This window comes from Synchiropus splendidus, chromosome 4 (assembly GCF_027744825.2).
Source record: "Synchiropus splendidus isolate RoL2022-P1 chromosome 4, RoL_Sspl_1.0, whole genome shotgun sequence".
Lineage (NCBI taxonomy): Eukaryota > Metazoa > Chordata > Actinopteri > Syngnathiformes > Callionymidae > Synchiropus > Synchiropus splendidus.
Window position 1 is genome coordinate 14827872 of NC_071337.1, and position 27024 is coordinate 14854895.

Here is a 27024-nt window from a genome sequence, read left to right on the forward strand (position 1 = left end):
CTCCTCCTCACCCTCCCCTCCCTGACTCCCCCATCCTCGGCTCTTCTTGGATATAAAGGCGCCGCGGAGGAAAAGGCAGGCGGGTGTTTGTCTCCAGCATCGGTCCCAATGCGACACCCCGGAGCCTCAAAGTAGCCGGTTAATGTGACGCGTGGAGCGCTGAAGGTGAGCTGCTTTTCCCTTTCTGTGCTTTTTTGAGGGCGAATTCGGAAAAGGGAAGTGTCGGTTGAGTGCTGGAGCTGCGAGCTGTCTGGTCACCAAAATATAGGGCAGGAGCTGGGTGGGTGAGATCCTGCTGTGCTAACAATCAGACGCCGTTATATGCGATGGGGAGCGCGTTGAAAACGGGGTTTGTCGGAGCCTTCTGTGTCCAACCTGGTCCGAGCTGCAGATAGTATCCTTTCTTTGTCCGTTATTATGGTGTGGCTTGTACCTGTTCATAACACAACCGGGCTCTGCACTTGGCAGGTCGTGGTGCTGCTGTGACAGACATTTGGTAGAAAACACACCCACCCACAATGAAGGAGCCCGACTGCATGTTTTACAGCTGAATGTTCGCTCACATGGTCACTCTGGGTCACCAACCTTCTGTCCTCTGTGCGTGTCTGGATCTCACTGCCACAGCAACGTTTGTCTTCTCTGTTTATTTGTGTTGCTGCCTCACACAAACGAAGCATCCAGATGTGTTTAAACTGAAACACAATGCTTCTTTCTCACTGTAGTGTTTTCATTTTTCACACAGCCATAAAAAACGTCTCTGTCTCACAAGTGGTTGGGGTTTTTCTCCGAATAAATGCGTCCATACAACCGCATGTGAATGAAGAACATCACATGACCACACACACACATGCACACCAAAGAGCCACCCAAGAGCAGTGGTAGTAAATAAAACCAGAGTTCTGGTTCAGACTGTTGACAAGGCTGAAGTGTTAAGTGAAGTATAAAGTGGGAACAGGCCAATAAAACACTGGCTGGTAGTCGCGGCGAAAGCCGCACTGCAAAAGTAAACAATGAAAAATGGAAGCCCCTTTTCACTGTGCAACTACGAACAATACATGGTTTGTTCAGATTAAAAATGTGTTGGTAAATGTTTGGAGTCAGAAGAATTAGGTTTGAAAAAAACTGGTTGGACACCATTGAATCATTGTCTTCATTAACAACAGTGCCGGCTTGGAAAACTGGAAAACCTAAAATGTTGATTCAATTACTCTTTAAAATGCAAAAAAAAAACTTGTCCACCACTGTAATGTCAATTTGAAATTGTATTTTTATCTAAATGAATTCTAAATACGTCTGTACTTTTACACCTTGAGTAGTGATTGACAAACACCACTGTGCTATTTTGTTATTTACAGCACCACTTGAGAGTCAATGTCATCTTCAGCGGCCAAGCTTTACACGTGCGTTGCTTTTGCTCTCACTCCCCAGGTTGAAAACTTTACTCTGGAATCTCGATAACCTTGAATGTCGACATCATGGCCTGCGGAGATCCGTCTCTATGTAAGTGTTTCATTAATGTTATTACACTCGCATCGGCTTTTTGGAGTTACTGAGATAAGTCGTTTTTCCCAGATTATGTGAAGGTGCATTTGTGTGAGTGCATGCTTCTGTGTGAGTGTGCATGCACTTAGCTGTGCAATAATCTGTGTGGTCTGTTGTGGTTGTCCACCACATGCTACTGTAAGAAGACCTAACGGGATTACTGGTTTAGTGTTTGTGTGTTTCCAGCAGTTGAGCAGAGGGTTGTCTTTGTGACTTAGACGGACAAAGGTTTTAGTGAATCATATAATTATCAACCATCAGCAGCGTAATTACCATTTCAGTTTTTAGGAAGCATATAATTTATATTTTATTTTATATTTGTTTACTGGACACAGACTGGAAAGAAGTGTCTAGAAAGAGTTCAGCATAAGTTATAACTGGTGTAAAAGTCTAAAGTGGTTGAAAATGACGTCATTTTTTTAAACTGCTCAGACAAGAAAAAGATTTCAGATAAAGTGGACAATCCTTGCTGAGATGGAACATAACTGTAATTACAGTGTGCATCAAAGTAACATGAAGTTGAGGAGCACTGGCGCTCATGATTAGAAACGCTATGGGCAGACATTGGAGCGATGGTGGATCTGTCCATGTGTTTCACAGGGAAAGACAGGAAACATTGGGTTGTTTATGGAAGTAAAGATGAAGAACTGAGCCGGTGTAGTGACACAAAACAAAAACATATCACTGGGAAAACCCGTTTTATGCTTCAAACGGTGGAAACTGTGCAATAAATCTGACATGTAAATTATGTTTCTCACATCTATACTTCACAACCTATTACTCTCAAAGTATTCCGTGTGTAAAATGGAGTTATTCATAGCCCTGGAATAAGAGGTGTGAATAGTTATCACTGTCTCTTCCTAAAAAGGTATAGGAGACAGGAGATTGCAGACCAGTACAATGCTATTCCCCCTAGCTTGAATCCCTGTCATTGAAAGCCAAGGGTAGCATTTCTTGTTTTTGTTAGCTGCGCTGAATCGTCATGCCACATGTGTTGAGGTGCCAGACCAGTGGTCATGTACGATTAAGTTAGATGGTTGAAGGTATGAGACCAGGATTGTAATATCATCTGTACAAAAAAAATACCTTTAAAAAATCCTTCACATTGCTGACAATGTACATTTGTCTAGAACAATTAAAAAAAAAACAATTAAAATAGAGTTGAGTCATCTAACCTGGCGGGACCATTCCATTTTTTATTTGTATAATAATGTGATCGTTACTGTCGTAGTTGCAAAAAATAACTGTGAGCACCAGATTGCTCATTTAAATGTATAAACATGCATTTCTATGACTTCGATGATTTTGCTATAAGCCAATAAGGTCCTGGAATTATGGGAGCTGCCATCATGTTTTACAAGCACCAGGAAAGGGAACTACCTTTGTACCAGAAGACGTCAGTTTAAAGCTAGTATTTCTGGAAATGAAAGGTGTAGTGTTGTGGCTGGTTCCTTTTTGGTTGGGTTTGGTTAGAGGAGTGCATCGTATAAAGCACTTTACGCTTGCTCAGGGGGACTTCTTGTTTGGTTTATAAGACAGTTTGATGGTTGAATAGCTCAGTACTATGTTATATCTGAAATATTTAAGTTCTACACAGTGTTAATTCCTAGCGTATGTTCAGTTGATATGTAAAAAAAAAAAACAATTTCTACCATCAGCTGTAATTTTCTTCATTTTTTTAATGTCAGTGACAGTGTCCATCCATGAATCCACACGTGGGATATCACATAAACCATCTTCTTGTTAAGGCCTTTTTTTCATTTGATATTCATCATTTTCCCCTCAACTCATATCTCCAAAAGAATTCCAAAATATCCCAAACGATCATTAAAAAATTGGCCAGTCTGTCCCCCTAACTGAGAGTTCTGTCACTTGACAGTTCCAGGGGGATTTAAGACAAAGGGACAAAACGCTAACAAAGGTAGCCGATTTAAAGTTCCATCCCCTCAAGCCCACTGCTTGACCCCTGAACCCATGTGTCCCCTTAATTGTGATTAATTACAGCCTGTAATTGTGACTCGGCTGATTAATCCATTTAATCTCTGGAACGTGGTGTCACTCAAAGTACACAAATCTTCGCTGCCCCACATATCCTTTAAATCCAGCTTTTTTAGCAATGCTGGCTTTGAGGCAGCTGTTGCCGAGGACAGTGGAATGATAGAGGGGGAGGGCTAACGTTTTAGGGAGCCGGTTGACCGAGATCTTCCAGTAGCCCGGCGACAGTCCTCGCAGGGCTAGACCCATCACCGTCCCTCGCTAATCTGTCACGACAGGGTCAGAGTCCAAAGGACACGAGGGTGGATGGAGGGAGGAGGGCAAAGAGAAAGGTTGGTGGAAGACACCTTAGCTATAGCGTCTCTGCATGATGGTGTGTTTGTCTAATCTTATCAATTGACAGACGTTGGCTCTCAGACAAAGTTGTCAGCGTATGGTATTAAACTGAAATCCGCTTAAAAGCCAGGCACTTTCCCTCTCACAGTGCTTAGGTCCGTGTATGCACTTTTTTTTAGCCTGTCAATGGTAGTGACTGAGAGCCTGCGAAATAGCAAGGTGATGTCCTGGGCATGAACTGGGATATTTCTCAGTTTTCTTTAGCTTGAAGCAGTTGGACACTGTAAGAGCTCATGGATAGTATTTTTCAGAGTACAAGTTGTTCTGGAGGATAAGTCACACCGGTCAAAAAGTACATCAAGAAGAAGAAAAAAAAAAAAAAATTGTGGGAATTTGCTTTATTTTATTATAGATTGCTAATTGAATTTTATATTATACATATTTTTTTTCCGATGTATAAAGCAGTAACACCATGAAGGTCCTCCTGAAAATCTATTGCCCCCAACTTGAACTGTGATCTGGATCGGAACATAGCCATGAAGCAAGCTGAGACTGAGAAACAAGGAAGCAAAAGGGGGAATTTTTGCCTTTGCTCGAATGAAAACACTAGCTTTTAATCATGAGAAAACAATAAATGCCACTCCTCTGCAGCCTTTCTGAGTTGGTCTGTCCCTTCAGGCGGACCATAGTTCTTATTTTGACAAGTGTAAATAAGACAAATTAGGAATGGAAAGATAAAAGCTAACTAGCGAAGTTCAACAAACCCTCGACAACACTATCACCACAACCACATTTAAATTGTCTGTAGTTGTGTGTTTCACGTGACTTTCATTTGTGGACCAAGAAGCAGACAGTGATTTTGTTTTGACTTTGTTCTCTAGTCTACTAAAGTCTGAAGATGTGGAGTGATTTTTTTAAATATCATTTCAAATTAGTTTTCCACAGAGCTGTGTCGTGAAGGCGACAAAATCCGCTCCCTACCCTGCGCTCTCCTGAAAAACAAAAAAGTAGTCACTTCTCAAACATAACATGTCCGGTGCCATCTTGATGCCATCTACTAGTACAGTAATTTCTGGACTATAGAACGCACCAGAATATTAGCCGCACCCACTAAATTTAAGAAGGAAAATAGGTCTTGTTCATACATAAGCCGCACCTGTCTATAAGCTGCAAGTTCAGTGGTGCTGTTTGTGCTGTGGACAGGTCAGTGGTTTTCAAAAGTCCAGCATCGAGACTGTGGAAATAGCAGAAACAAGCTGTGTAATACGGAGCGTCTTAATTTATCCAGGCTGCTGTCACAATAGACAAGGTGCAGCTCTCCAGGATCAAGTCAGTGGCCAAAACCCGACTCACTTGTGTTCATGTCGGAATTTTGAGCCGAACGCACTTTGTCTCGAGACAGTGTCTCATATCTTTTATTCACATTAAATCGTTCAAAATGAGCTGTTTTTGGCTGCGTTCCCAAAGTTCCGACATTACTGCCGGTCACAGTGGCTGCTTCTTGATTCCAGACCTCCAGGAGATCGACTCTGTTGACCGAGCTGTGGACACACGGGCGAAAACAGCGCATTTTGAGCGCTTTAAGGGTCAATAAAAAGACTCTGATTTCATCGCCTCTGATTTAGTCTGATTTCAGCATGTAAAAATCCATATATTACCTGCGCTGTTGTATAAGCTGCAGGGCTCAGACAACGAGAAAAAAGTAGAGTGTGTAAAATTAGGTTACATCTATAATGTCCAGCCATCCCTACTTCTAGGGCGTACCGACTCTAGCTATGGTAGCTACGCTAATTGTAAATCGTCATAAAGCATAGGGGGCTCCTTCTTACCATCTCATGGCCTGACTGGGGTGCAGATACCTTAGAAGCATTGTTGTATCTCTTTGCAGTAGTTGTTGGTTATATATATCACGCTCAGTTATAGCCATGAGGAAGAGCTGATTCAGGGGGGTGTCTCTGTCAACAGGGGGAGGGCGTATTCTAAATCCTTAAGGGTCCTAAACAACATTCTACCAGAAAAGGCGGAGTCCTCCTCGATCGACTGGAGCTTTGTCACAGAATGTCACACTTCACTACAGGATGGGGGCCACTACGCTCCTAAAGCGCTGGAGAGAACCCCACCATATGTTGTATTTGCTGATCGCAGTGTCTAAATCGTAGGTTTCAAACTACATCTCAAAAGGTCCGTGTGGATGTAGGTTTTCTGGTCCAACTGAGGAGCATGCAGTTTAACCACTCAGGTGTCTGAAGACTTTAACCAGTTGATTGTCATTCTGGTTCAGCTAGTCTGGATGGAACAAAAACCTGCGCTCATATGGCCCTTTTGGGATTCAGTTTAACACCCCTGGGCTAAATCATCACCCTCTCCCAAAGGTTCCAAGTTAATCTTCTCAGTGTTATCAAGAGGCTCTTTCTGCTGCCTATTTAAATTTCTGCATGTGGGTCTCTCCATACTCTTCCCAGCCCTTTACTCACACACTTAGAGCCCACCTCTGCTGGAAACAGCCCTGTTGTCCATCCTGTGTCACTGCAGTCCTCGCCGAACACTTCGTCTGGCTTGACTTTTTCTCTCCATGGCCTCGTCGCTGCTTTTTTCCCGGGGCCACATTCGTTCCACCTCAATATTTTTAGCCTGTGATGTTCACAGTATGATGTCTGGTCTCAAGGTTGCAGATTTATTCCCTGTGGGGAAAAGGGTTTCTGAACAGGTCTAGAGTCAGCTCCCATCCCAGTGAAGACTGCAGCAGCTCCTTACCTGGCCTTTTCTAACTTCACATGTAGGTCAACACCGTCTTGATCGTTCTCTCCTCCTGTCCACCATCCAACATAGATTTTAGATGATATTCTCAATACCTAAACTAGGACATTGCTTTACCTCCGCAGGGTTAATGAAATTCCATGATAAAAGTGTGACAAAATGTGTTCCATGTGATACCACTTTCTCACATAATGGGTCATCACTCCTTCCCTGGGTATCAATGATCCATGACCAATAAAGGCAGTGATTTTCTGAAACTTGTACAATAGGTTTGGCTGATGATATAAAGGTGTCATACACTAGTGACTGTCTGATCACTGTGAAGAAATCATTCTCATCTGGTTATCACTTTGTTAGGAGATTTTCAGATACTGTAACAGTTGAGACATGTTATCCCATATTTTATTGTGTTGAACTGAAGGCAGTCTCGTGTGGACAGTGTTGGGTGCCCTAGTCCATTAGTTTTAGCATGAACATATTGAATTATATATAAGCTCCAACGGATGTAAAAAGCCCTTAAGAAGAGAATGTGCTGACAAGGAGGCAGCGTCTGTCTTCTAATTGTTTGTTGGTTTAAGTACAGCAGGTTTCACTCACCTACTGAGACACTGTAGGGCACTCACAGTGCGAGTCACACTTCACTACATGTCTCAGCAATCTCAGTGCAGGGGGTCAAAATCCCGGCACAGGCGCTGATGTTGACTCGTGTTCATTTTCAGTTTGTCAAAAAATGTCACCGGTAACATACTTATGAACATTCACGTTCACTTCAACACCACGTGTGTGAGTTGTGCTGGTGAAGTCATTTTTTCTTCAGATCTTTTTACAACAGGCACCTTTCTAATATCGGCGTTGTCTGTTTTGATCTAATAATAGCGTTTCTCTCTTCAGACATGCATGCCACTTACATTTTGCCTACGAATTCCAATTTAAGATTCTGGAGGCACTGAGCAGTCATCTTTAACTACACAAAGCAGGAGGAGAGAATGCATCTTCGCCCAGTGTTACCATAGCAACACCATTTTGTGATGCGGCTGGTAGGGTTGTGCCTCCCTGTTGTAACACAATAGCTACTCTTTAGTTGACAGTGATTTTTTTTTTTAGAAATTAACTCTTGACTTAGTGAGTTTCACCACACCCTGGTGTGGATGGAGGTTTTCTCTCTCATCTGTATTTGCCTGATCAAAGGGCTAGCCGGCGTATGTTGCCATGGTGACAGGATATGTGTGCAGTTAGCTCTCTCAACATCAGATTCATTCTCCATGCTCCCTGCTGGAGCTCCCTGCCCATGCTTTGCTCTTCCACCAGTCATTCTAGGAACGAGCCAGAAATCCTACGCTCAGCCCTTATTTGTTTATGGAAACAACTTGATGTCTAATGCGACAGTGTGGCAAACATTGAATACCAAATCTCAACTGCAATTATCGCAACATTTTGGATGTTCTTACTTGAAATGAGTGTTATATTTTCTGAAGGGTAAAAGGGAGCTGATCCTTATTAAGCAAGAGTTAATTCACTGGACCCAATTCAGATTTTTTATTTTTGATTATAAATGATTTCTGTCTCACATTTCCAGAGAGGTTTTGTAGTGGGGACTCAGTCTAGTCACCCGTCCATGTCTGTGCACATATAGACAACAACAGTCACACGCTCTCACCTGAAAACAGTTTGGAGTTATCCATTAACGTCTGGATGTTTTTGGAGGAAACCAGAGTGAAAACCCAAACCTGGGACCCTCTTGCTTTAAAGCTGCAGACTCTTTGCTACAGAAGTCTCAGTGGATCACTTGTTAATGGCCGCGTACAACCACTGATCGATATTCTCGTATTGGATCTACGCTGCAAGGAGTTGTTCGACATCCTGATTCAGCAGTTCAGGCTAGTTTATTTATACATTCATCATCTACTCAGTGTAGATCCTCCTTGTCTCTTTTACATCGTCATAGAATAGTCTTAAAATTTTTAGTTCTGGTATTTCTTTTCTGACAGCATTGTACAGTTCACAATTAGCCTTTTGAGAACATTAAAGAAAAGACAAGCTAAGCTCGGACAATGTCATATGCTGTCTATTGATTTGGTCTGTCCCTGAAATCACCATACATTAAAGTCTGGATTCTTAGCTCTTCCGAGTGAAACACGGATCAATACGCACCTTTCAGTGGGCACACATGAACCACACATGAGAGTACATGCTGCAGACCGTCCTTCTTTTGAGATCACTCTCTGAAATATCACACAGATGCTTTACATTTCTGGTTTGTTTTTTTGTGTCAGAACTGTCTTACATCTGGCCTGCACTCTCCACTTGTCTCATCACACGACATTCTGTTTGGCCCAAAATAGATTTATTGTCCTGGACTGTCGATATTACTTTAGCTTGTTGTGTGCCAGCTCCTCTTTCCTCTCACACACACTCAGCCTTCTACCACAGCATTGGCTGTGACACTATGATGTCACCTTGCTTCTGATTGGCTGCGAAGCTGCTGAGGGAAGAAAGAGAAATGCTGGGAGGGACGAGGCTGTAAGGGAAAATACCATCGCCTGCACAGTTGGGAGTGAGGATTGGAATTATAAGCACTAATCCAATCACAACACCGACTTGGAAGCATGAAATGTTTTTCTGTGAATGTGAGTGCAGAGGTTGTGACCATGTATAAATCACTGAAGTTGGTGAGGTAGCCTCCGCCTGACGGATGCTGCAGTGGAGTCAACGGAAACACTGCATGGTATGGATTTGGATTCCTGACCATGCTCGTAGACAAGCTATAGATCCCATATGTCCCTCTGCAGTTGCCTCTGCTTTATTATCGCTGAAAAACAGCGATCAAAGTGACCTCAACAAATAAATTATTTGCACAAATAAAAAGAAAAAGTAAACTCTCTAATATTTGTACAGGAATTCAGGTTGTGTACTTCCTAAACGTCTTTGTTGCAGCAATAAGTAGCTGTGACTCTGGTGAAAATGCAGTATAGCAAATGCAGGAATCCAAATTTCCTGATATACAATGAAGCATATGGTGGAAAATATTGACTAAATGACATGGAAAAAAGCAAAAAGGTACCCTACAATGACAAATTCAATAGTCTGATAGGTGATTTGTTGATGAAATAGCATAGCAAAGGGATGAAGGCTGAAAAGAGACTACAGACGTGACTTGTGGTGCAGTGCAGGGTTCTTTTTCAGCCTGATTTTATTCTCTAGTCCTGATTTTCTCAATTGAAAAGGCTCTTGAGAGAACATACCTGCACCAAGCTGGTTCCTTCTCATATTGCAAATGTTTTTTTGTACCTATTAGTATTGCCTTTCATTCATTTTGTCTATCACAAATGAAGACTATTCTATTCTATTCTATTCTATAAATATTGCCTGCCATGAGCTGAAGCTGGTGGCAATAACATCATCGGCGTAGGTGAAAACTGTGTCCTGCTTCAGGGCCGCCACTCTATGATGACGTTATGCTATGCAGTTTCATGATTTTCAAAGGAAGCTTCAGCTGTCTTACAAACCAACAAATTCTTTATCTATATCTATATCTATATCTATATCTATCTATCTATCTATCTATCTATCTATCTATCTATCTATCTATCTCTCTCTCTCTCTCTCTCTCTCTCTCTCTCTATATATATATATATATATATATATATATATATATATATATATATATAAAACTGGAGCCTATCAAATACATCCGAACCTGAAGTGTTTTTTATTACACCCGACTTCTTCTTCTTTAACAAAGCAAATCTGTTTTCAGGGTCCAGGGAGACTGTGAGTGGAGTGAGTGAAGAGGATTTTGTGAATGCGTACACTGATGTTCCTGTTGTGCAGGTATAACTTACATCACACGTACATCAGGAATACGCCAGCTCCTTCTGTCTGCCTCCTTAATTTGAATGTCTTTCGATGCAGATCACCTCAGCACGGGAACTTGAACGAAGTCTCAATAAAATCCGGGAAATCTGCTCCGATGACAAGCACCACTGGAACATCAGACTCAATGGGGTCAGTTCATCTCTCCTAAACATCAAAGTCAAATACATGCTGCTCAGAGATTTCTAAATGTTGTTTCAACAGTTGAAGAAAATCCGGTCATTGGTGATCGCTGGTGCTGCCAACTACGACTGTTTCTACCAGCATCTGCGGCTGCTAGTGGGCGCCTTTCAGTTGTCCGCTAAAGATCTGCGGTCTGTGGTGGTCAGAGAGGCCTGCATCACTGTCTGGTACGCATCGGACTGATAAAGTTAAAAACAATACAACTCAATCATGCATGAAAATTTAAAGAAGTGGCGTACTGCTATATGAATTTAAACAAGTTAAGTATTCCCTCTGTTAAATTCTTAGGATTGCATATTTTTGCTTCTAAATTCTATGGTTGTGTTTTGTATTTTTATCATCTAAAGAAATGATTTTTGAGTTGAGTGTTGATGAGATGTTTTCCTGTCATGCAGCCACATTTCCTCGGTTTTGGGAGACAAATTTGCTCATGGTGCCGAGGCCATAGTCCCAGTCCTCTTCAATCTCATTCCCAGTACGATCAAAGTCATGGCTGCATCGGGTCTGACTGCTATCTGCATTATCATGCGGGTGAGATTTGCGCGTATCTCTCTGCGAGCAGAGCTGACTTTAATCTATCTCTCTGTTTCATCTGCAGCACACGCACGTCCCGAGACTCGTCCCCTTGATAACTAGTAACTGCACTTCCAAGTCTGTTCCTGTCAGAAGGTGGGTCTCTGAGGGGTTTTGCTGATCTAAACCGCAGGAGAGTTGAAAGTGTTTATGCCAGTGTGAGATCTGGACTACAGACCAGTGGAGGAGCGTACTCTGGTCTGATGAGTCACTTCTTCTATTACATGGCATGCCCATTGTTGGTGGCTGCAGCGGGTTCATGGGTCAGCATGACTGGTCTGTGGCTCAGACCACAAAGCTCCGCCTGTGCTCCATTCGTGCAGTGAGCCTTGGCCACCCAAGACCATGTCTTCAGCGTGGGCTTGGCCTGTTCAAGCAACTTATTGAGACAATTCTCACAATAAACTTGATCAGGATGGTGCATAAACAGTATAATCATCGTGTGAAAAGTTTTCTCATGCACACGTGTTGAACGATCACTCAATTTGTCTCATTTTTGTCTCCAGAACATGTTACAATTTGCTCGACCGTCTGATGAAGGACTGGGAAACCGAGTCCCTGGAGAAGTGAGTGCTTATTTCTACGCAGTGTTTTGTCTGTTTTAATGTAATCTTTTAACTTAACAACTCATTTTCAACCTCTGTCTCCTAAAGGCATTCAGCCGTGTTGATTGACAGCATCAAGAAAGGAGTTCAGGATCCAGACATGACTGCCAGAGAAGGAGCCTGCAAGTAAGACTCATGCACAGACCTTTCTTACAATCAAATTAGCTTGGAGATTAGTTGGCTCTGAAATAGCTCATCTTTCGCTTGTTTCCTGTCCAATTATCTTCCTGGAGCTTATAATAGTACTGCATCGCCTCCTTTGCGCCTTTTTACTATTTATTTATGTTCTCTCTAGTGCCTACTGGAGTCTCAAGAATCATTTTCCTAAAGATGCAAAAGCTTTGTTCACCTCTCTGGAGCCGGCGTATCAGAAGACTCTCATCTCATCCTCCTCTCAGGAGGGAAGGTAATCATAACAACCCTGCATGTACTATTTCTCAGTCCCTTCTCGCATCATGTGCTCTGTGCTTAGAAGAAGATTAAAGATTAATATGTACTACTTTTTCAGTCAGCAACAGTTTTCCAAAGCACCAACAAGTCAAATACAGAGTAAGTAACACACGCACTCTCTAACTAAACAAGATACAATTGACCTGGATGTTTTGTTTTTTTTTGCATTTTTTAAATGTGACTGTAGTTAATATTATTATAATTCTGTTGTGCTATCTGAATGTATGTATGGCTTTTTATAAAGAGTTTTTTTTATTGTGGTAAAAACACAACATTAGTTTCTTCATCACTAGTGAATAGAACATAAAACATTGTTTGCTCCACATCCTTTTTATTGGGAACATTGTTTTCACTTTGACAAAAACAAAGTGAAAGTGAAAATGAAAGTACAAAAAGATTTTCAGATCAGCAACTACTGAAACAGATTGCATTGAAGTGAAATAGAAGTGAAATAAAAGTTGAAATGAAATTAAGTTTTATCATACATCTAATAAAACTTGAACAGTAAGAAGTCAAAAGTCTCATGACCTGTGGGCCGCATCTGGACATTATCATAATGATATTTAGCCCTCTATATATGTCGTGTCATACACTATATTGTGGATTTTTCCAACATCGCCCAGCTCTTCTGAATAAACATGGTCAGTTTGGAAAAGTTTAAATAAATGTGTTTCTGCCTGACCTGTTATTTGTGACATTGGCCCTCACACTTTGCCCCCATTGGTGGTTGACAGGCTTTCCTCTGGGCTCCATTTTGATGTGGATTGAGGACCAACAACAGTTATTCGTTGTTTCATCTTTAAGCTGATGAGGAGGAGTTTGTAGTTACTGGGTTTGGAATATGTCAGGCATCTTCTTGCCTTTGTGAATTAAGACTTGAGGAATCTTTCTATACTTAAATGGGGCACACTTTTCCTATCAAAGTTTCACAAAACAAGTATAATGTGTCTTTTCTATGTTTAAAACCAAACGTTGTATTAATGCATTCTTTTTCCTCTATTAACCTTCAGGTCCTGTGTATTCCAGAGGACGCAAGAATACCAAGATGTCCTCTCACTCACAGCGTAAGCACACCAACACTAAATGCTTCCTCGATCAAGTCATGTTCCTCCAGGCTGCAGCATCACTGTTGCATTTCTGCTGTGATGATAAATCCATTGAATGGTTTAGGTGAAGGAATCACTGTGTTTACATCTCTCTCTGGGATTTGTTTGCTTGTTGACTCCGGCTGTCGTGTCGTCCAGGATTTATAGACGCTGTACATAACAAGCCCAGTGCTATTGAGCCGGTGATGCTTCGGCAGCATCCGCTGTGCCTTTGAAACTGTCTAATCAGGAGTTCCAAACCCAATCGTCACGGCTGCCAATAACATTGTTGGAGAGATAGCAAAGGCGTTGAGTCGTCTGCTTGCAATCTGAGAGTTTCTTCTTATCAGTCTGTGTTTACACTCATCCTTGGGTCATGTGGTTCTTGAGCAAGACTGGAGTGAGTCGGCTTTTATCGAGCTCCTGCAGTTCTAAAACTTAATCATATTCATTTTTACTTTTTTCACCAGCCGTACACTTCAGACATTACACAGCATGCACTGTCTCTCCTGCATTTTCCAGCCATTTGTTGTTGGACTCTTAATCTAAGGAGAAGAAACTTCTCCTTAGATTAGTTTATTAGAGATTTGCTTGTTTTAGCTATCGATTACTTGGACAATGTCAGCATTGGAAGTGTTTTCTGATTGACGTGTGGCTGACGGTGTTTGACTGATCCTGTGCAGATAAATGCGGCAGCTCGAAAAGATCATGATTTCAATTTCACTCTTGCAAGTGTTCTCACTTTGGCGGTGTCACCTGATCATTTTCAAAAAGCGAAGTGCACGTAGGACTTTGCTGGAGCTGTTAGGGCAGTTGGCCAGCAGTTCATAGTGAATGTGACCCTTTCATGTTAGATAAACTTGAAAGCATATTTGTGGTGCATGTGGTTTTATGACTTCAAAATTCATATGCTGTTGATTCTTATTTAAGATTATATATTTTTTATGTATTTAACATTATTTACTGGACTTACTAATAGCCATTATAGTATACTGTGTTGTCCTTATATTAGTTAAAGATTTTAAATTGTGAATTTGCAAGTTATTGTTTCATAATTCCCCAATTTATATTGTTTATGCTAATGATGCCTGCTGCACAGCTGCTAAATGGCAATAATGACGAAGAACTACGTGGAAATAGTTGACTTGAATTTTTAACTTGAATCAGTTATTACATTAGTGTTTTATGTTTTTTATTTAACAGAGACCAGTTAAATAAGGGCCAATGTTTACATCTTAAAAACAATGCCTCTGTAGTTCAGAACTGTAGAATCCTCCAATTTTGTGCTTTATTTAAATGCATTACTTTGTATGCTCATTGACCCGTTTTGCAAACCTCAATAATCTGCTGTTCCTTCCTTTGACCCCTGATTTCTCTCTCTTCATAACCAATTGGCTTAATACCTCAGGATCTCAGTCTGCTACCCCTTTTAGTGGTAAGGTTCTTGCGGCGCTTCCTATCGGTTTACGTCTTTGCTCTCCTCTCTGTTTCTTTTGTTGTGCATCTTAAATGCTACATAGACTTTTGTTTTAACACGTATGATTTTACTCATCACTGCTTGAAGTGCCTTTTGTTGCAGTACGTGTGTGAGCACCATCCACTTTCCACTGCTGTCACTAACAATTGCTAGTAAACGATGGAGGATATGTATCTGTTGTTTTAATCTGAATGATCTGTCAACAAAAGCGAGCTGGAGTCTGGTCTGCTTGTGTGGAAACCAAAGTGGCACAGCTTCTAATTTTGTCTGTTCTGGTAGACAGTGTGGTGAGGCACTGTAGAGCTGTTGTTGGAAACAGGATAGCACTGTTGTTCTTGAAAGATTCACTGTAAATGATCAATATTTTGGTTCCACAGATTAGGGAACATTTATGGCCCTAAATCAACAACTTATTCATAGGCGTATTTGCAGAGTATTAGCCAGTAATTAAACATTATAAAGTATTGATGTGTCTTTTTAAGACACTTAAGTCACCAAAAGGTCACACTAAACAACACAGTGATTGCCAAGTATTAAGCATAAGTAAACAAGTAAATAGTTTATGAAAGGTTTATATGTGTTCCTCAATCTAAAGTGATTCAATATTTCAATATTTTTATCGCGATGTCAACCTTAAGCCATTAGCATGCTTTTTATTTCAAGACTTCATAACTGGTTTCACTAATTTGTTTGCACCCTCCATTTTGCTCAAAATGCTTTTAACAAACTGAATGGGCTTTGTTTGTTAGATTATATCAAAGGACAGAACATTTCAGGGCATTTTAAGAAGTTCATTTCAAAGTGAGGAAAAGAGAGAGCGTATTATTGTCGGAAAATGAAAGCCAAGTCCTCTTTCCAATAACACTTGTTTCTTTTGATTCTTCTTATAAATGTTGTTCTTTCAGAGTGTGCCGTTAGCCTTTACCTAGTGTCTGTGTGAATCAGGGCCAACAAGTCCGACACAAACATTCCAAAGCAAGCTATTATATATTTTTTTTTTTCCTGATGTTTGCATTGAAGCGGGCAGCCGCAGCTGTTCTCCCGGGCGTTTGCTGACTACTACCGCCCTCAGCACCGTGAACACCAGTGTTCTCCAGAGGCAAGCATCTGCTGGTAATAATGAGGATCCCAAAAGGCAAAGGCGCTTTTCCAGAGGCGCATCCCCGACCCGCCAAAATTCTTGTGAGTACAGTCAGTTCTTTTCTATGTATTTTCATCAGGCTGTTACAAACTAGTCTTATTCTTGTGACCTTCAGCGCCCCCAAGCACAACTGTTTCTCAGAATGAAGGCAGCAAAGGAGGTAAGGCTTTAAAGCACACCACCCTTGAGGTCCCTTCATCCAGCCACTTTCATTGGCCTAGCTCTTCTTGAATGTGTAATGTATTTTGGCAGCTTATTGTTTCTTAGCTTGCTTTCTAAACTTTGAGCCTTAGTTCTTGCACTTCTGTCCAAAAATTCATTTAAATTCCAAATATCTTTATTATTTTCAGACAAAAGACATTTAGAACAAACTTACGTGGCATACATAACCAAGGCAGAGGACAGAAAGAATGGTCCATACATAATCATCAACAGGCAATCACAAGTAAAAAAATGTATAATAATAATAGTAATAGTAACCTTTCCCTTACCACCTTCAATCAGTCAACCAGGAAAGTAATGGACATATTTTCCAAGACACTATTATTGAAATAGAGAAAGCACTTGTTAATCAATATATAACATAAATAGAAAATATCATTTGATATTTGTCCTTGAGTTACGCATGTAAACCTGTCGATCAGCCACATCACAATCGCATGACACATTTGTAGCATGAAAGTAGCAATAGTTCCAAAAAACAACATAATATCTTTAGTTGAACTTCAAGTGTCGAGCAGATGACTGTAAATGGAGACTCCTTCAAGTTTCATCCGGATGTGTTGCCGGTTATCAAAAGGCTCCGCTTGTAGCCTAAGTACAGTGACATTTTATTTAAAAAATGTTGAGCTTGAAATTTGTGCTGACTATGTATAAATCAGATGCTTGAAGACACACATCATTCAGAAAAGGTTTTAACTCTATTAACGCTTGATTTGGTTTGTTCTCTTCTTCTCTCCCCATTTTTCTCCTCCCCACTCACCCGTCAGCTCGGAGAAGTCGCATCCCTCGGCCCAGTGTTAGTCAGAGCTGCAGTCGAAATGCCAGCAGAGAAAGCAGCCGGGACCCCAGCCCCGTACGCTCTTTCACAGCCATCTGTGAGTAGCAGTAGTGGGCAGGTACTTAGGATGGATGAATCCTGAAATCAGGATCAACACGAGGTCAAACAAGAACCGCTTCCTTGAAACTTTTCTCTCGTAGTTTGTGTCGGAAGGTTTAAACTGTGTATGTGTTGCAGCGTCGCGGAGCTTCTCTCGTTCCACAGGGAATCTGCACATTGCTGACTCTTTTGGTCCCGCAGGTGAAGGGCGCCTCCTCTTCCCTCACCTCTAACCCTCATGTTTCTTCATTGCCATCTCGCATCCTGAATGTCTTCGTCGGACTCTCGTCTCATCGTTCAGCGCATTAGAGCAGACTTGCCTATTTTCACTCACTAACCGCTGACACAGACTCAGCCAACGTCTTCACCTCCATCTGTCCTGTCTGTCTTTCTATCTGTTTTCTTTTCCAATTCTTGCCAATGCCTTCTGTACCATCTTTTGTTTTACTTCCAGGAGTGGGATTATTTGTGTGTGTCTGTTTAACTGTAATGTCATTAACTGCCTCGTTTCCCCCGTTTGTTCTACAGGTACAGATTTTGGCAGTCAATCTGGTGACACCGCGCGGTATCCTATCTCCGGCATTAACATGGAAGAGGCTCTTGCAAGGATTCGGGTAAAAAAAATAATTTCAGTAACTTGTTTTTACACTAGTAACTAGTAATAACACACACACACAGGTTTGTCCCACCATGTTCGCGTAGTCCACTCATTGGCATAATGCTTTCCCTGTCCTCTCATCCTTAATTTAGCCATCCAAAACAAATGGCTAACCTTAACCAGAACTCTTAACCAAAAATAAGCCTAATTATAATGACGTTTTCATTTTCACATTGAAGCTTAACCTCGTGGGATCCTGCAAAATTGTCCCACAAAGGCAGAAGGGCACACAAGGAGGGGTTTCCCCTAAAATCGGTCCTCACTTAGATTTAAGGATCTTAAACACATGCTCTCTCTCTCTCTTATGTATTTATGTTTTGTGGGGACAACTCTTTTGGGCAACTTTTTTTGGGCTAACTTGTGGGGACCGGCAAAAGATCCCCACAAATGGAAAAAGATCCCCGCAAGGTGTTTCCAAGAATTGGTCCCCTAGCTAGGCAAGGAACACACACACATGCACATTTGATTGGATTCCTATGTAAGTAACATCCGACTTGCGACTTACGTCCTAGAAAAAAAAAAAAAAAAAAAAGCATCTGCTGGATGTGGTCGTAAATACGGGTGGACGTAAGTCGAGCAGGTTATAAGTGGGCTGTTACTTGTATTGTATTGTAGCCTCACACCCTAAACCTATCCATCCAAAACAAATGGCTAAACCTAACCAGGACTTTTTACCAAACTTTAACCCAATTATAATGACTTAAATTCAAAGTTATAGTTCTCATATTGATAAAAAAAAGAAAAAGAACCTAAATGTGATAGAAAGCGAATAAAAAAAAATTTGCAAAAGAAAAAAGATTAAATGCTCTCATCAAGAAGAATTATTATCATAATGGAACATATCACTGTGAATCGTAGCTGTGGGAATTAATATAGGCACTTCCTCAGGGTCTGAGCTAGAATGTTGTGGACAGGTGAGGGAAATGCTCTGGACACAGCTTGTGCCCACAGGTTTTCGTTCAAATCAAAAGGTCCGTCCGTTTCTTCCTTTTTTCTGCACTCTCGCATCTAAATATTACATTTGTTCCGTCCCCACAGCAAGATATAGCTGGGCTGCGGAACCATGAAAGCTATGGCGTGAGCTCCGATAACAGCGATGGGTCCAGTGCTTGTTCAGAAAGATCTTTGGGATCCAGGAATGGAGGCTCCATCCCCAGTTACAAGAGAAGATCGAGAGACAAAACTGAGGTTTGTGTCTTTTGGGGACTGAAACTGAAATGGTCTGAACTCAGACAAACCTGGAAGGAAAGTCACAAATGGTACAGTGCATATGTAATATTAAGAGTCAAAATGTCAACATGCAAATAGTGTCTTTTTGTATTTCATCAAGCATTTTCAGGAGAAACAGAAACCACTCATTCCTTTGCAGTGTTTTTTTTTTTAATCAAGTTTGATGGTTTGTCTTCCTGGTGTTTACAGCCGGACGAACCCGTGCAGCGCAACAGCGAAGGCTATTTCATAAACTCTGACGACAGTGAGGCGTCCAGTGCCTGTTCTGAGAGATCATCCGGCTCCAGAAATGGTGGCGCTATCCCAGCCTACCGGAAGAAGATTGAATACACACCTGAGGTTTGATATGTAGCAAGTCTATCTAGTTGTTTCCACACAACTCTTTTCATACTTACATGTGAGTATTGTTTCGAAATGTTAATGCAGACGGTGCAAACATGTCTGTAGCTTCAGTAATGTCAGGGTTAGTGTAGTAACTTCTTTCTAAAATGCTCTGTCCTGAGCTGTTAACATGAATCTGCAAACAAGAAAGAACAAGAACAAGACAACAAAAGACAATAGAAAAGGAAAGTTTTTCTAAAAAATCTCTCACCTCTTGTAGATGTGCTTGTCAGTGAGTGGCCAAGTGTTGCATCACCTTGCCAGTGCGAATTGGTCGGAGAGGAAAAAGGGGCTGATAGATCTGCAGGCCCTGCTGAAGAGTAAACATCCGCTCCGGTCAGATGCCTGTCTAATAAAATTCTGCATGACCTTAATTCTGATGTTTGGTTTGTCTAAATGCCTCCGTTTTCATTCACAGGCAATCCGAGTTGAAAAGACTTTGCGATCTTTTCACTCGTATGTTTGAAGATCCTTACAGTAAGGTATGTTGACAGGAAAACAGCATTTGTGAGACTCTCAGTTTGTAAATGTTCTGGAGCATGCTGTTCACACTTATTTCATGACTAAAGACCTTCCCTCCAGGACATGGTTTTGTGTCTGTCCATGCATGTGTACGCTTATTTTGAGTGCTGCAGAACACAGTTGCAGCTGTCAGTGTTTATAAAACTGCAATCAAAGGCTGACGTTTGAATAAAGGAATGCTGTAATTCAGAGTGAATCTTTTTTTAATTGTGCTTGTGGCTAACAAGCGTGTCTCTCTTCCCCACGCTTCTCTGCTCTGGAACTATGCGTAGAGTGTAAGTGTAGCTGTTTTGATCCTCTAACTCAAATAGCCTCGCTGCTTAACCGAACAGTGTGAATGTGAACGGTGGAATCACTGCGAGCGATAGTCTGTGACCTACATTGTTCGTGACCCACATTGTCTATGTGTGTGTTGTGTGTGTTAGCTATTCGGTATCTTCCTGGAGACGCTCGTCGATGTCATCCTGGTTTACAAGGACGAGATGCATAACTGGCTGACAGTCCTGCTCACGCAGCTTCTGAAGAAGATGGGGTGCGACTCGCTTCTGTCTGTTCAGTCCAAACTTCACATCGCTCTCGATGTCACAAGGTGAGTATCAGCAGAGTGTTGAAATCAGACCCCGACTTTCATCTTCTCTCACCTTCATGGTTGGGTTTGTGTTCCCAGGGAGTCGTTCCCAAGTGGCCTGCAGTTTAACGTACTCATGCAGTTGCTTAATGGCCGTGGAGTCAGTGTCAAGGTAAAGGAAAATATGATTTTTTGTGAATGTAACTAAAATTTATAAACTTTTAATTGTCTAGTTTGTCGTCATAATTTGGGTCATATCTGGTAAATCCCTTATGGAAGAGCATTATCTAACCACAACATGGTGCTTTGGGAAAAAAGCTGAGCTTTAACTGTAAAAGAAACTTGAGCTGACTTACTTTTTTCATTCTCTACTCCAATTGGGAAAACTGTTTAACGTAGAACTGATTTGATTTTTAGTAGTATTCTGTAGGATCGTTTTTGATTTATTTACATCATAGTTTCCCCATATATTTTACATAGATCGGTGTAATTCGGTCACGTGACCATCACTGGTTATTACAGGTAGAAAATGGACATGGTTAGTTTTTAAAACTACAACATGCAGTCAGATAACTATAATACATCTTTATTCCTGACAAAATGTTCATTTAGCAACGTTTTGAAGGATTTCTTCTTCATTGCAACAAGTCTCCTCTTCTTTGTGGCTTGTCTTAAGGAACTCAGCTACTGCCATCTGCTGTTCATTTGTACTCATTACACATGAAAAATATTGTACCTCTGTAACAGTATTAGGTTAAAAAAGTAGGGATCAGATAAGTGGCATATTTGATATCCCAAAATCATGCTTTACAAAACCACCATTTAATGATAGTGTAAACTTCCATTGTATAAATAATTGTGCCAAAGTTTCTCTGCATTTTAGAATAAAAGTTTTTAAAAAGGATTTTAAGTATTCTTAGAACTGAAAGACATCAGATTGAACTTTTAATTTTATTTATTAATTTATTTTTTACATATGCAAATATGTGTGGTGTGTGTCACAGTTCTGTGTCCTTTTGTTCAATAAATGAGACGTGTCACGATGGAAAGTTCATGGGACAGAAGTTGAATATTAATTACTTTCGTAATGTGTGTGGAAATTTGACCAAATGGTGACAGTGTTCTCAGATATATCTGCAAAATTTGACGTGATTTGAACTTTGTTACATCTTTGCAAATCTAGATGCAGTTAACAATTGTAAAAGGAGCAATAGTAGGTAGCAGTAGTACATGAACATCAGCTTGTTGTTAGACACAGTTCTGAGGTTTTGGGTCTGCTGACCAAGGATCCTCTCACGTGGGGTTGTATTGAAACCTTGTTTAAAGAAAACCACAAAACCTGATCACATGCTGTGAAAGAACCTTAATGCGTGACACATTGCTGTGTTTGTGTCACACAATATCTAATTTGCTGCCATAGTTCATCTTATTCCATGGTCCCTATCCTGGAGAACATTCAACCCTAACATCCTCATTCTCTTTGATCATTTATTATCCAAGGTTTCCGCTACATGCGAATGAGCAGGGTGCATTTTCACGGCTTAAATGAGAGCTTCCACACCTTCAGAAAAATGTGATCAAACATATTAAAACAATGTAGAAATGCTGAAACAAATGGATAACACACAGTGCATCATGGAGGTGTCCATGAACATGTCAGTTGTCTGTGCGTTTTTAACAGAAAAGAAACATTGTTATGACTGAAGTCCGTTGCTCGCGGAACACAAGTCGCGCATTCTGGCCGGACATATGAAGAGACCACTGCTGATGGGTCACTTCTTGTGATTATAAACTATTTCCATTGACACCATTTCAGGAAATGTCAAAACCTTTCCTTCTGCTTAATTGTTTATGTATTGATTCGTGATTGGCTGCCTCCTGTTCATTTTTTTTTTCTCCGCCACAATTTCAAGAACTCCTCAATCACATTCAAACACTTTGTGTGTGTTTATGTTTCAGGTGATGGCGGAGGCTGTGAAATATATGGAACTCCTGACAACACAAATGGAAGCCTCTGACTTTGTGAATTCCACCGACACACAACTGACAGTGTCTTATCTGGTCAACTGCACAATGGAATGTGACAACTCTGAGGTAGTAGTGTGGCGCAACAGTCTCCATATTTGACTTTTGATTCTGTTCTCTTTTCATGAGCTCCTGTTGTTTGCCAAGTTGAACTCTTTAGTGAACACTATAATATGTGAAGGTGTTGACTGGAGCTAACTTTCATCGAACAACAGTGAACTCTAGGTCAATCGAAATTGTACAGTCATAGAATCTCGGTTCTTTTGCGGAGCATTTTCAAGTTATCTTGTCTATGTTTAACCAGTGGTATGCTGTGTGTCGCAGACTGCCCGGTCGGTGCTAATTGCGCTTTACCAGCTCAACACAACAGAGTTCAACATGCTACTAAATGATCTGCCTGACGTCTTTCAAGTCGGTGCCAAAAGAGTCATTGAAGACCATCTGAAGAGCGACGATGATGCTGCCGAGGTTTACAACAAAAAAAGTGTTTTCACTTGGTCATTACGGCTTTGTAATGTCTACTTCCCTTCTAGAACCTTTCCAGTCCTGAGGACATTTCTGATCCACAAGGTCATGAAGAGGAGGTGAGTAAAGACAGTTATTCATGAATCGTACAAGTTTTCAGCTCAGTGGAGATGTGGTGGACAAAAGGGCACACGAGAACGTAAAATTAAAATTCTACCAACGGAGAAATAAAGTTAAAATATGTTAATGCTTAATAGATACTGTCTTCTATTGAAAACAACGAACTCATGCATGCTATCTCACTGACCTTATCTCTCCTTTTGCTGGTTGTGTAATATCCATCTGAAAGACATTTCAAAACTATAACGTGTAAATAGTGGAAGTTAGATATGACCCCTCATGTTCAGTTGTTTTTTGCGGATGGTGCTGTCAAACTACTTTCTTCTGGTGGCCTGTTGAAAAGAGTTAAGAGTTGGATTTTTATTTCTGTGATTTTCATTTGAGTCTTATCAAATTCCAAACCAAAATTTTTCTCACCTTCTGGATTTCAGGACGACGAGGCCAGCCTCGAGGAATCACTTAGTCAAGCCCTCATGAGCTCTTCTGTCTCTGACGCTCCACGTCAGAAGACCTCGAGTCTGGACACCACAAGCGGTGAATATTGAGAGCCCTCTTTGTCAGCTTCTATAGTCCACACAGAGGAGTCACATGGTTTGGTGTGTGTTTGTAGTATCCATCCCTCACCAGTCAGACCGTGTACCCAAGATCCTCAAGGGCCTGTCGAGTGAGGAGACAGAAGAGAAGGAAAAGTCCCTGCTGGATCTCCAGAATCTCATCAATGAAAACCCACTTCAAATCTCAAACTTGCATTTCAAGTCGATGCTGTCGCTCTTGATCGAGGCCACGGAGGACGTGGAGGTAGACAGGCTTGTAATTTAACGCTTTTCTGTTCACTGATGACCTTCATGTGCGCACATTTTTCATTCTTCCAGCATGGGATTCGGATACTTTCTTTTCGTGTTCTGGGGGAGTTTCTCATAAGGAATCCATCGAGGTTCAAGGACCATGCAGAAAACTTGATTATGAAGACCCTGGAGGCGCACAATGACTCCAACAAGCAGGTACACTTTTATTCTAAAACACCATATTCATGAAATTGAAATAGTGAAGTTGATAGATACTCTTTAAAAAAAAGTTTTGTGAGATCTCGCAATACTGTGACGTTCTGGGTTTATGCTGCTGTTCCTTTAAGAGTTCAATTGTGACAAGTGAATGAGGGTGGAGCAAGATGCTGCACTGGGGGTGAGAAAGAATTGTTGAGGAGAGCAAGAAGCTGCAATTGTTTCTGTTATCTGGAGACCACTACACAGTGTTTGAGTGAAATAAAAGAAGAAACGGCTGTTTTTGTCTACGACCAGCAGACGCTACAATACTTATGCAACATCGAAATGTATTGATTCTGCTGCGAGAAGTAGAGGAGTCATGGAGGATGACCTGACACTGATTTCAAAACTATGCTTGCGACAAAGCATGGACTATATGTCCTCATATTTTAGTCCAATTTCGAAATAAAATTCAATGAAACTTTCCCACGGATGCTGACTCGCCATCGGTATGGTGGTTTGATCAGGAAGTAGTTTTGACGTCACTTCAAACTAGTATTGCGAGACCTCGGAATACTTTTGCGACATCTCGCAATACTGTTTTTGTGTTATCTCACAATACTTCTCTTTTTTTTTTGGTCATGTCCCCTTAGGGGCTCCGTATAAAACTGGGCAAAGGTGTGCCATGAACTGAACAAAATGTGGATAAATAGGTGTAACAGCCTCGTTGCCAGAGATTTCTTATAGTGACAAATGCATGTGTTTGTCTGCAGGTAGTACAAGAGGTGGAGAAAACGGCTTCCATCTTGGCGCTTTCCATCAGCCCTGAAAAATGTGTGAGACTGGTGTGTCCGGTCATCCAAACGGCAGACCATCCCGTTAACCTCGCCGCCATCAAGATGGTAACCAAGGTGGTGGAGAGGATCCCCCCAGAGAACCTTGTTAGCCTGATGCCTGAAATTATGCCTGGACTTATCAGGGTAACTCATGTTTGCTTTGGTTTAGACTGTACATCCTTACACAAATCATGTATAAACCATGGAAAATCAAAGAAAAGGCAGGGTCATAAAAATGTAAATATGTACCATAAATTCCAGGTTATAGAGCGCACGGGAATTTTAGCCGAAGCCACGAAATTTAAGGAGGAAAGTGGAGCTTTCCATACATAAGCCGCACCGGTTTATAAGCCACGGGTGCAGTGGTGCTGTTTGGACCATAGTCAGCGGTGCACCTGGCTTAAAAATGCATGAGGATCACTAGTTTTGAAAACGGGACTGACTCATGAAACAAACTCAGCAATGTTCTGAACTTGATTCATTCCTGCAGTCCCCCCTCTTCAGAAAGTGGTCATCACTGTCACTTTTGAAAAAACCTATTTCACACCAATATAGTAGACTTTTTTATTTTGCCCTCAATCTTAGGGTCCGTGTGTAGTATTCTTTTCTCTCCTTGTGTCTTGGTGACGGTGCCTATAAATAACACTGTGACATTACAGAGAGCTCATTCATTCATGTCTTATCAGCAGAAGTACAACCCTTCATCCTCAGCTCATTTGAACAAAGTACTCTGTGATAACAACCTATTTTTTTTCTCTCTCAGTGTTTTGAAGACAGCGACATAGGTGTGAGGAAAGCCTGCATCTACTGTTTTGTGGCCATTTACTCCGTCATTAACGAAGACCTTGAACCACACCTCAGCCAGCTGCCTCGCTCCAAGGTGAGAAGAATAAAGGAAATCTAATCTCATCTGATAGTGAAAATAGCTTTATTGAGATGATATTGACAGCACCACAGAGTAAGTGACGTATATTGAGGGGATGAAAACAACAGGCAATTTAAAACATGGATTTAACAAATTACACCTAAATGTTTAAACTAACTTCGGCTGTAAAATACAGTTTCAGTCATAAATGAAAAATAATGCACAAAACGTATTGCTTATTATTAAATTCACCTTGACCACACTGGGGTCTCTAAAGGACAATTGACTGCTGCTGTGAAAATGTGTCAAGTCAGTTCCTTGAGTAATTTTTTAAAAAGTTATTTATTTTTGTTTGTCTTTGAGTCATTTTTTTTTCTTTGTTTGCAGCTGAAGCTGGTGCGTTTGTATATAGAGCGGTCCTGCGAGTCATCACCGTAGAGGACAACACTGACCTGACGCTCCTCAATTGTGATTGCAGCTCATTTTAAGGAGTCAATAAAGACAGTAACCACAGAGGTCTGCATCACATTGTTGTTGTTTTTTTATACATCAAACACTAATTTCATATTGCGGTGCATATACAGTGTACTTCAAGTGTCAACGCGGTGGTCTTCCTTGGTATATATTGAGACAGAAGGATGAATAAAACAATGTAAAGTGAAATGTATACACAAATTCAGTTGTGTGGGTTGGTAGATGGATTCCAGACATTGAGAAACTCCAGATTCAAAACTTTTATCTGTCAGTGAATGTTTTCATAAATCAGTGTTTTATCATTTACACATGTAAGAGTAAGGGGAGATGCTGTGTTTTTGTTCAGGGGATTGTACAACTGAGTATTGTATGCTATTACCTCACCATAACAATAAAAAAAGTAATAAAAGAATAAGTATACAAACTATGGCCTCTGTCAACAATGTTCAGGCTGGAAATATTTGGTTACTTTTGTTCGTTTTTTTTCGCTGGAGTTTAAGAAGTGCAGACATGTTTATGGCCCATTATGGTGACGCAATCTCTCCACCTGGTCCTGGTCTGCTCCCAGCTGGATGTTCAGAGAAAACCTGGGTTCTTCACCTTATATATGTTTCTGAAACTCGTTTTTTTCAATTTGTTTTGAGCTTTTAAAGTCATCGGGGCGACTAGCGGTGCCTATGAGTGGTTATTGTCACTCTATTTAACATGCATTCGGGACGACAGCCAGGAGTCTCCACCGCCAAAATAGCGTGTGTAACAGTTACCCCTCTCTCGGAAAACT

The 27024-nt window shown here is 41.0% G+C and overlaps 1 protein-coding gene and 1 long non-coding RNA gene across 4 annotated transcripts; one reads left to right on the top strand and one right to left on the bottom strand.

Moving 5' to 3' along the window:
- Positions 1–26674, top strand: clasp2 (cytoplasmic linker associated protein 2). 3 transcript variants are annotated; one of them, XM_053861480.1, is made up of 33 exons: positions 1–165; positions 1429–1500; positions 10388–10461; positions 10543–10635; positions 10708–10853; positions 11082–11217; positions 11285–11355; positions 11766–11825; positions 11913–11990; positions 12160–12270; positions 12373–12413; positions 13325–13378; positions 14808–14834; positions 15897–16058; positions 16133–16177; positions 17007–17114; positions 17255–17317; positions 17645–17730; positions 18813–18962; positions 19194–19343; positions 19606–19721; positions 19804–19867; positions 20333–20496; positions 20575–20647; positions 22435–22569; positions 22825–22968; positions 23034–23084; positions 23517–23619; positions 23696–23883; positions 23958–24086; positions 24842–25048; positions 25668–25784; positions 26157–26674. In XM_053861480.1, exons 2-33 carry the CDS (start codon positions 1476–1478, stop codon positions 26205–26207), a joined length of 3222 nt encoding a protein of 1073 aa, XP_053717455.1. In that variant the 5' UTR covers positions 1–165; positions 1429–1475; the 3' UTR covers positions 26208–26674. The 3 variants fall into 3 exon arrangements, with proteins under 3 accessions (XP_053717455.1, XP_053717458.1, XP_053717457.1); XM_053861483.1 differs by lacking the exon at positions 17255–17317 and having other exon boundaries at positions 2–165; positions 26157–26673; XM_053861482.1 differs by lacking the exon at positions 14808–14834 and having other exon boundaries at positions 2–165; positions 26157–26673.
- LOC128756800 (uncharacterized) lies at positions 6355–8979 on the bottom strand. Its single transcript, XR_008414310.1, has 3 exons — positions 8782–8979; positions 6628–6682; positions 6355–6554 (listed from the first exon to the last, which is right to left on the bottom strand). It is a non-coding gene; the product is annotated as an uncharacterized LOC128756800 (long non-coding RNA).
- Positions 26675–27024: the final 350 nt, after the last annotated feature.

Coding starts and splice junctions, on each gene's coding strand:
- clasp2 (XM_053861480.1), top strand. CDS start 1,476: ATGGCCTGCGGAGATCCGTCTCTAT. Junction 11,356..11,765: donor AAGTCTGTTCCTGTCAGAAG/GTGGGTCTCTGA, acceptor TTTTGTCTCCAG/AACATGTTACAATTTGCTCG. Junction 25,785..26,156: donor GCCAGCTGCCTCGCTCCAAG/GTGAGAAGAATA, acceptor CTTTGTTTGCAG/CTGAAGCTGGTGCGTTTGTA.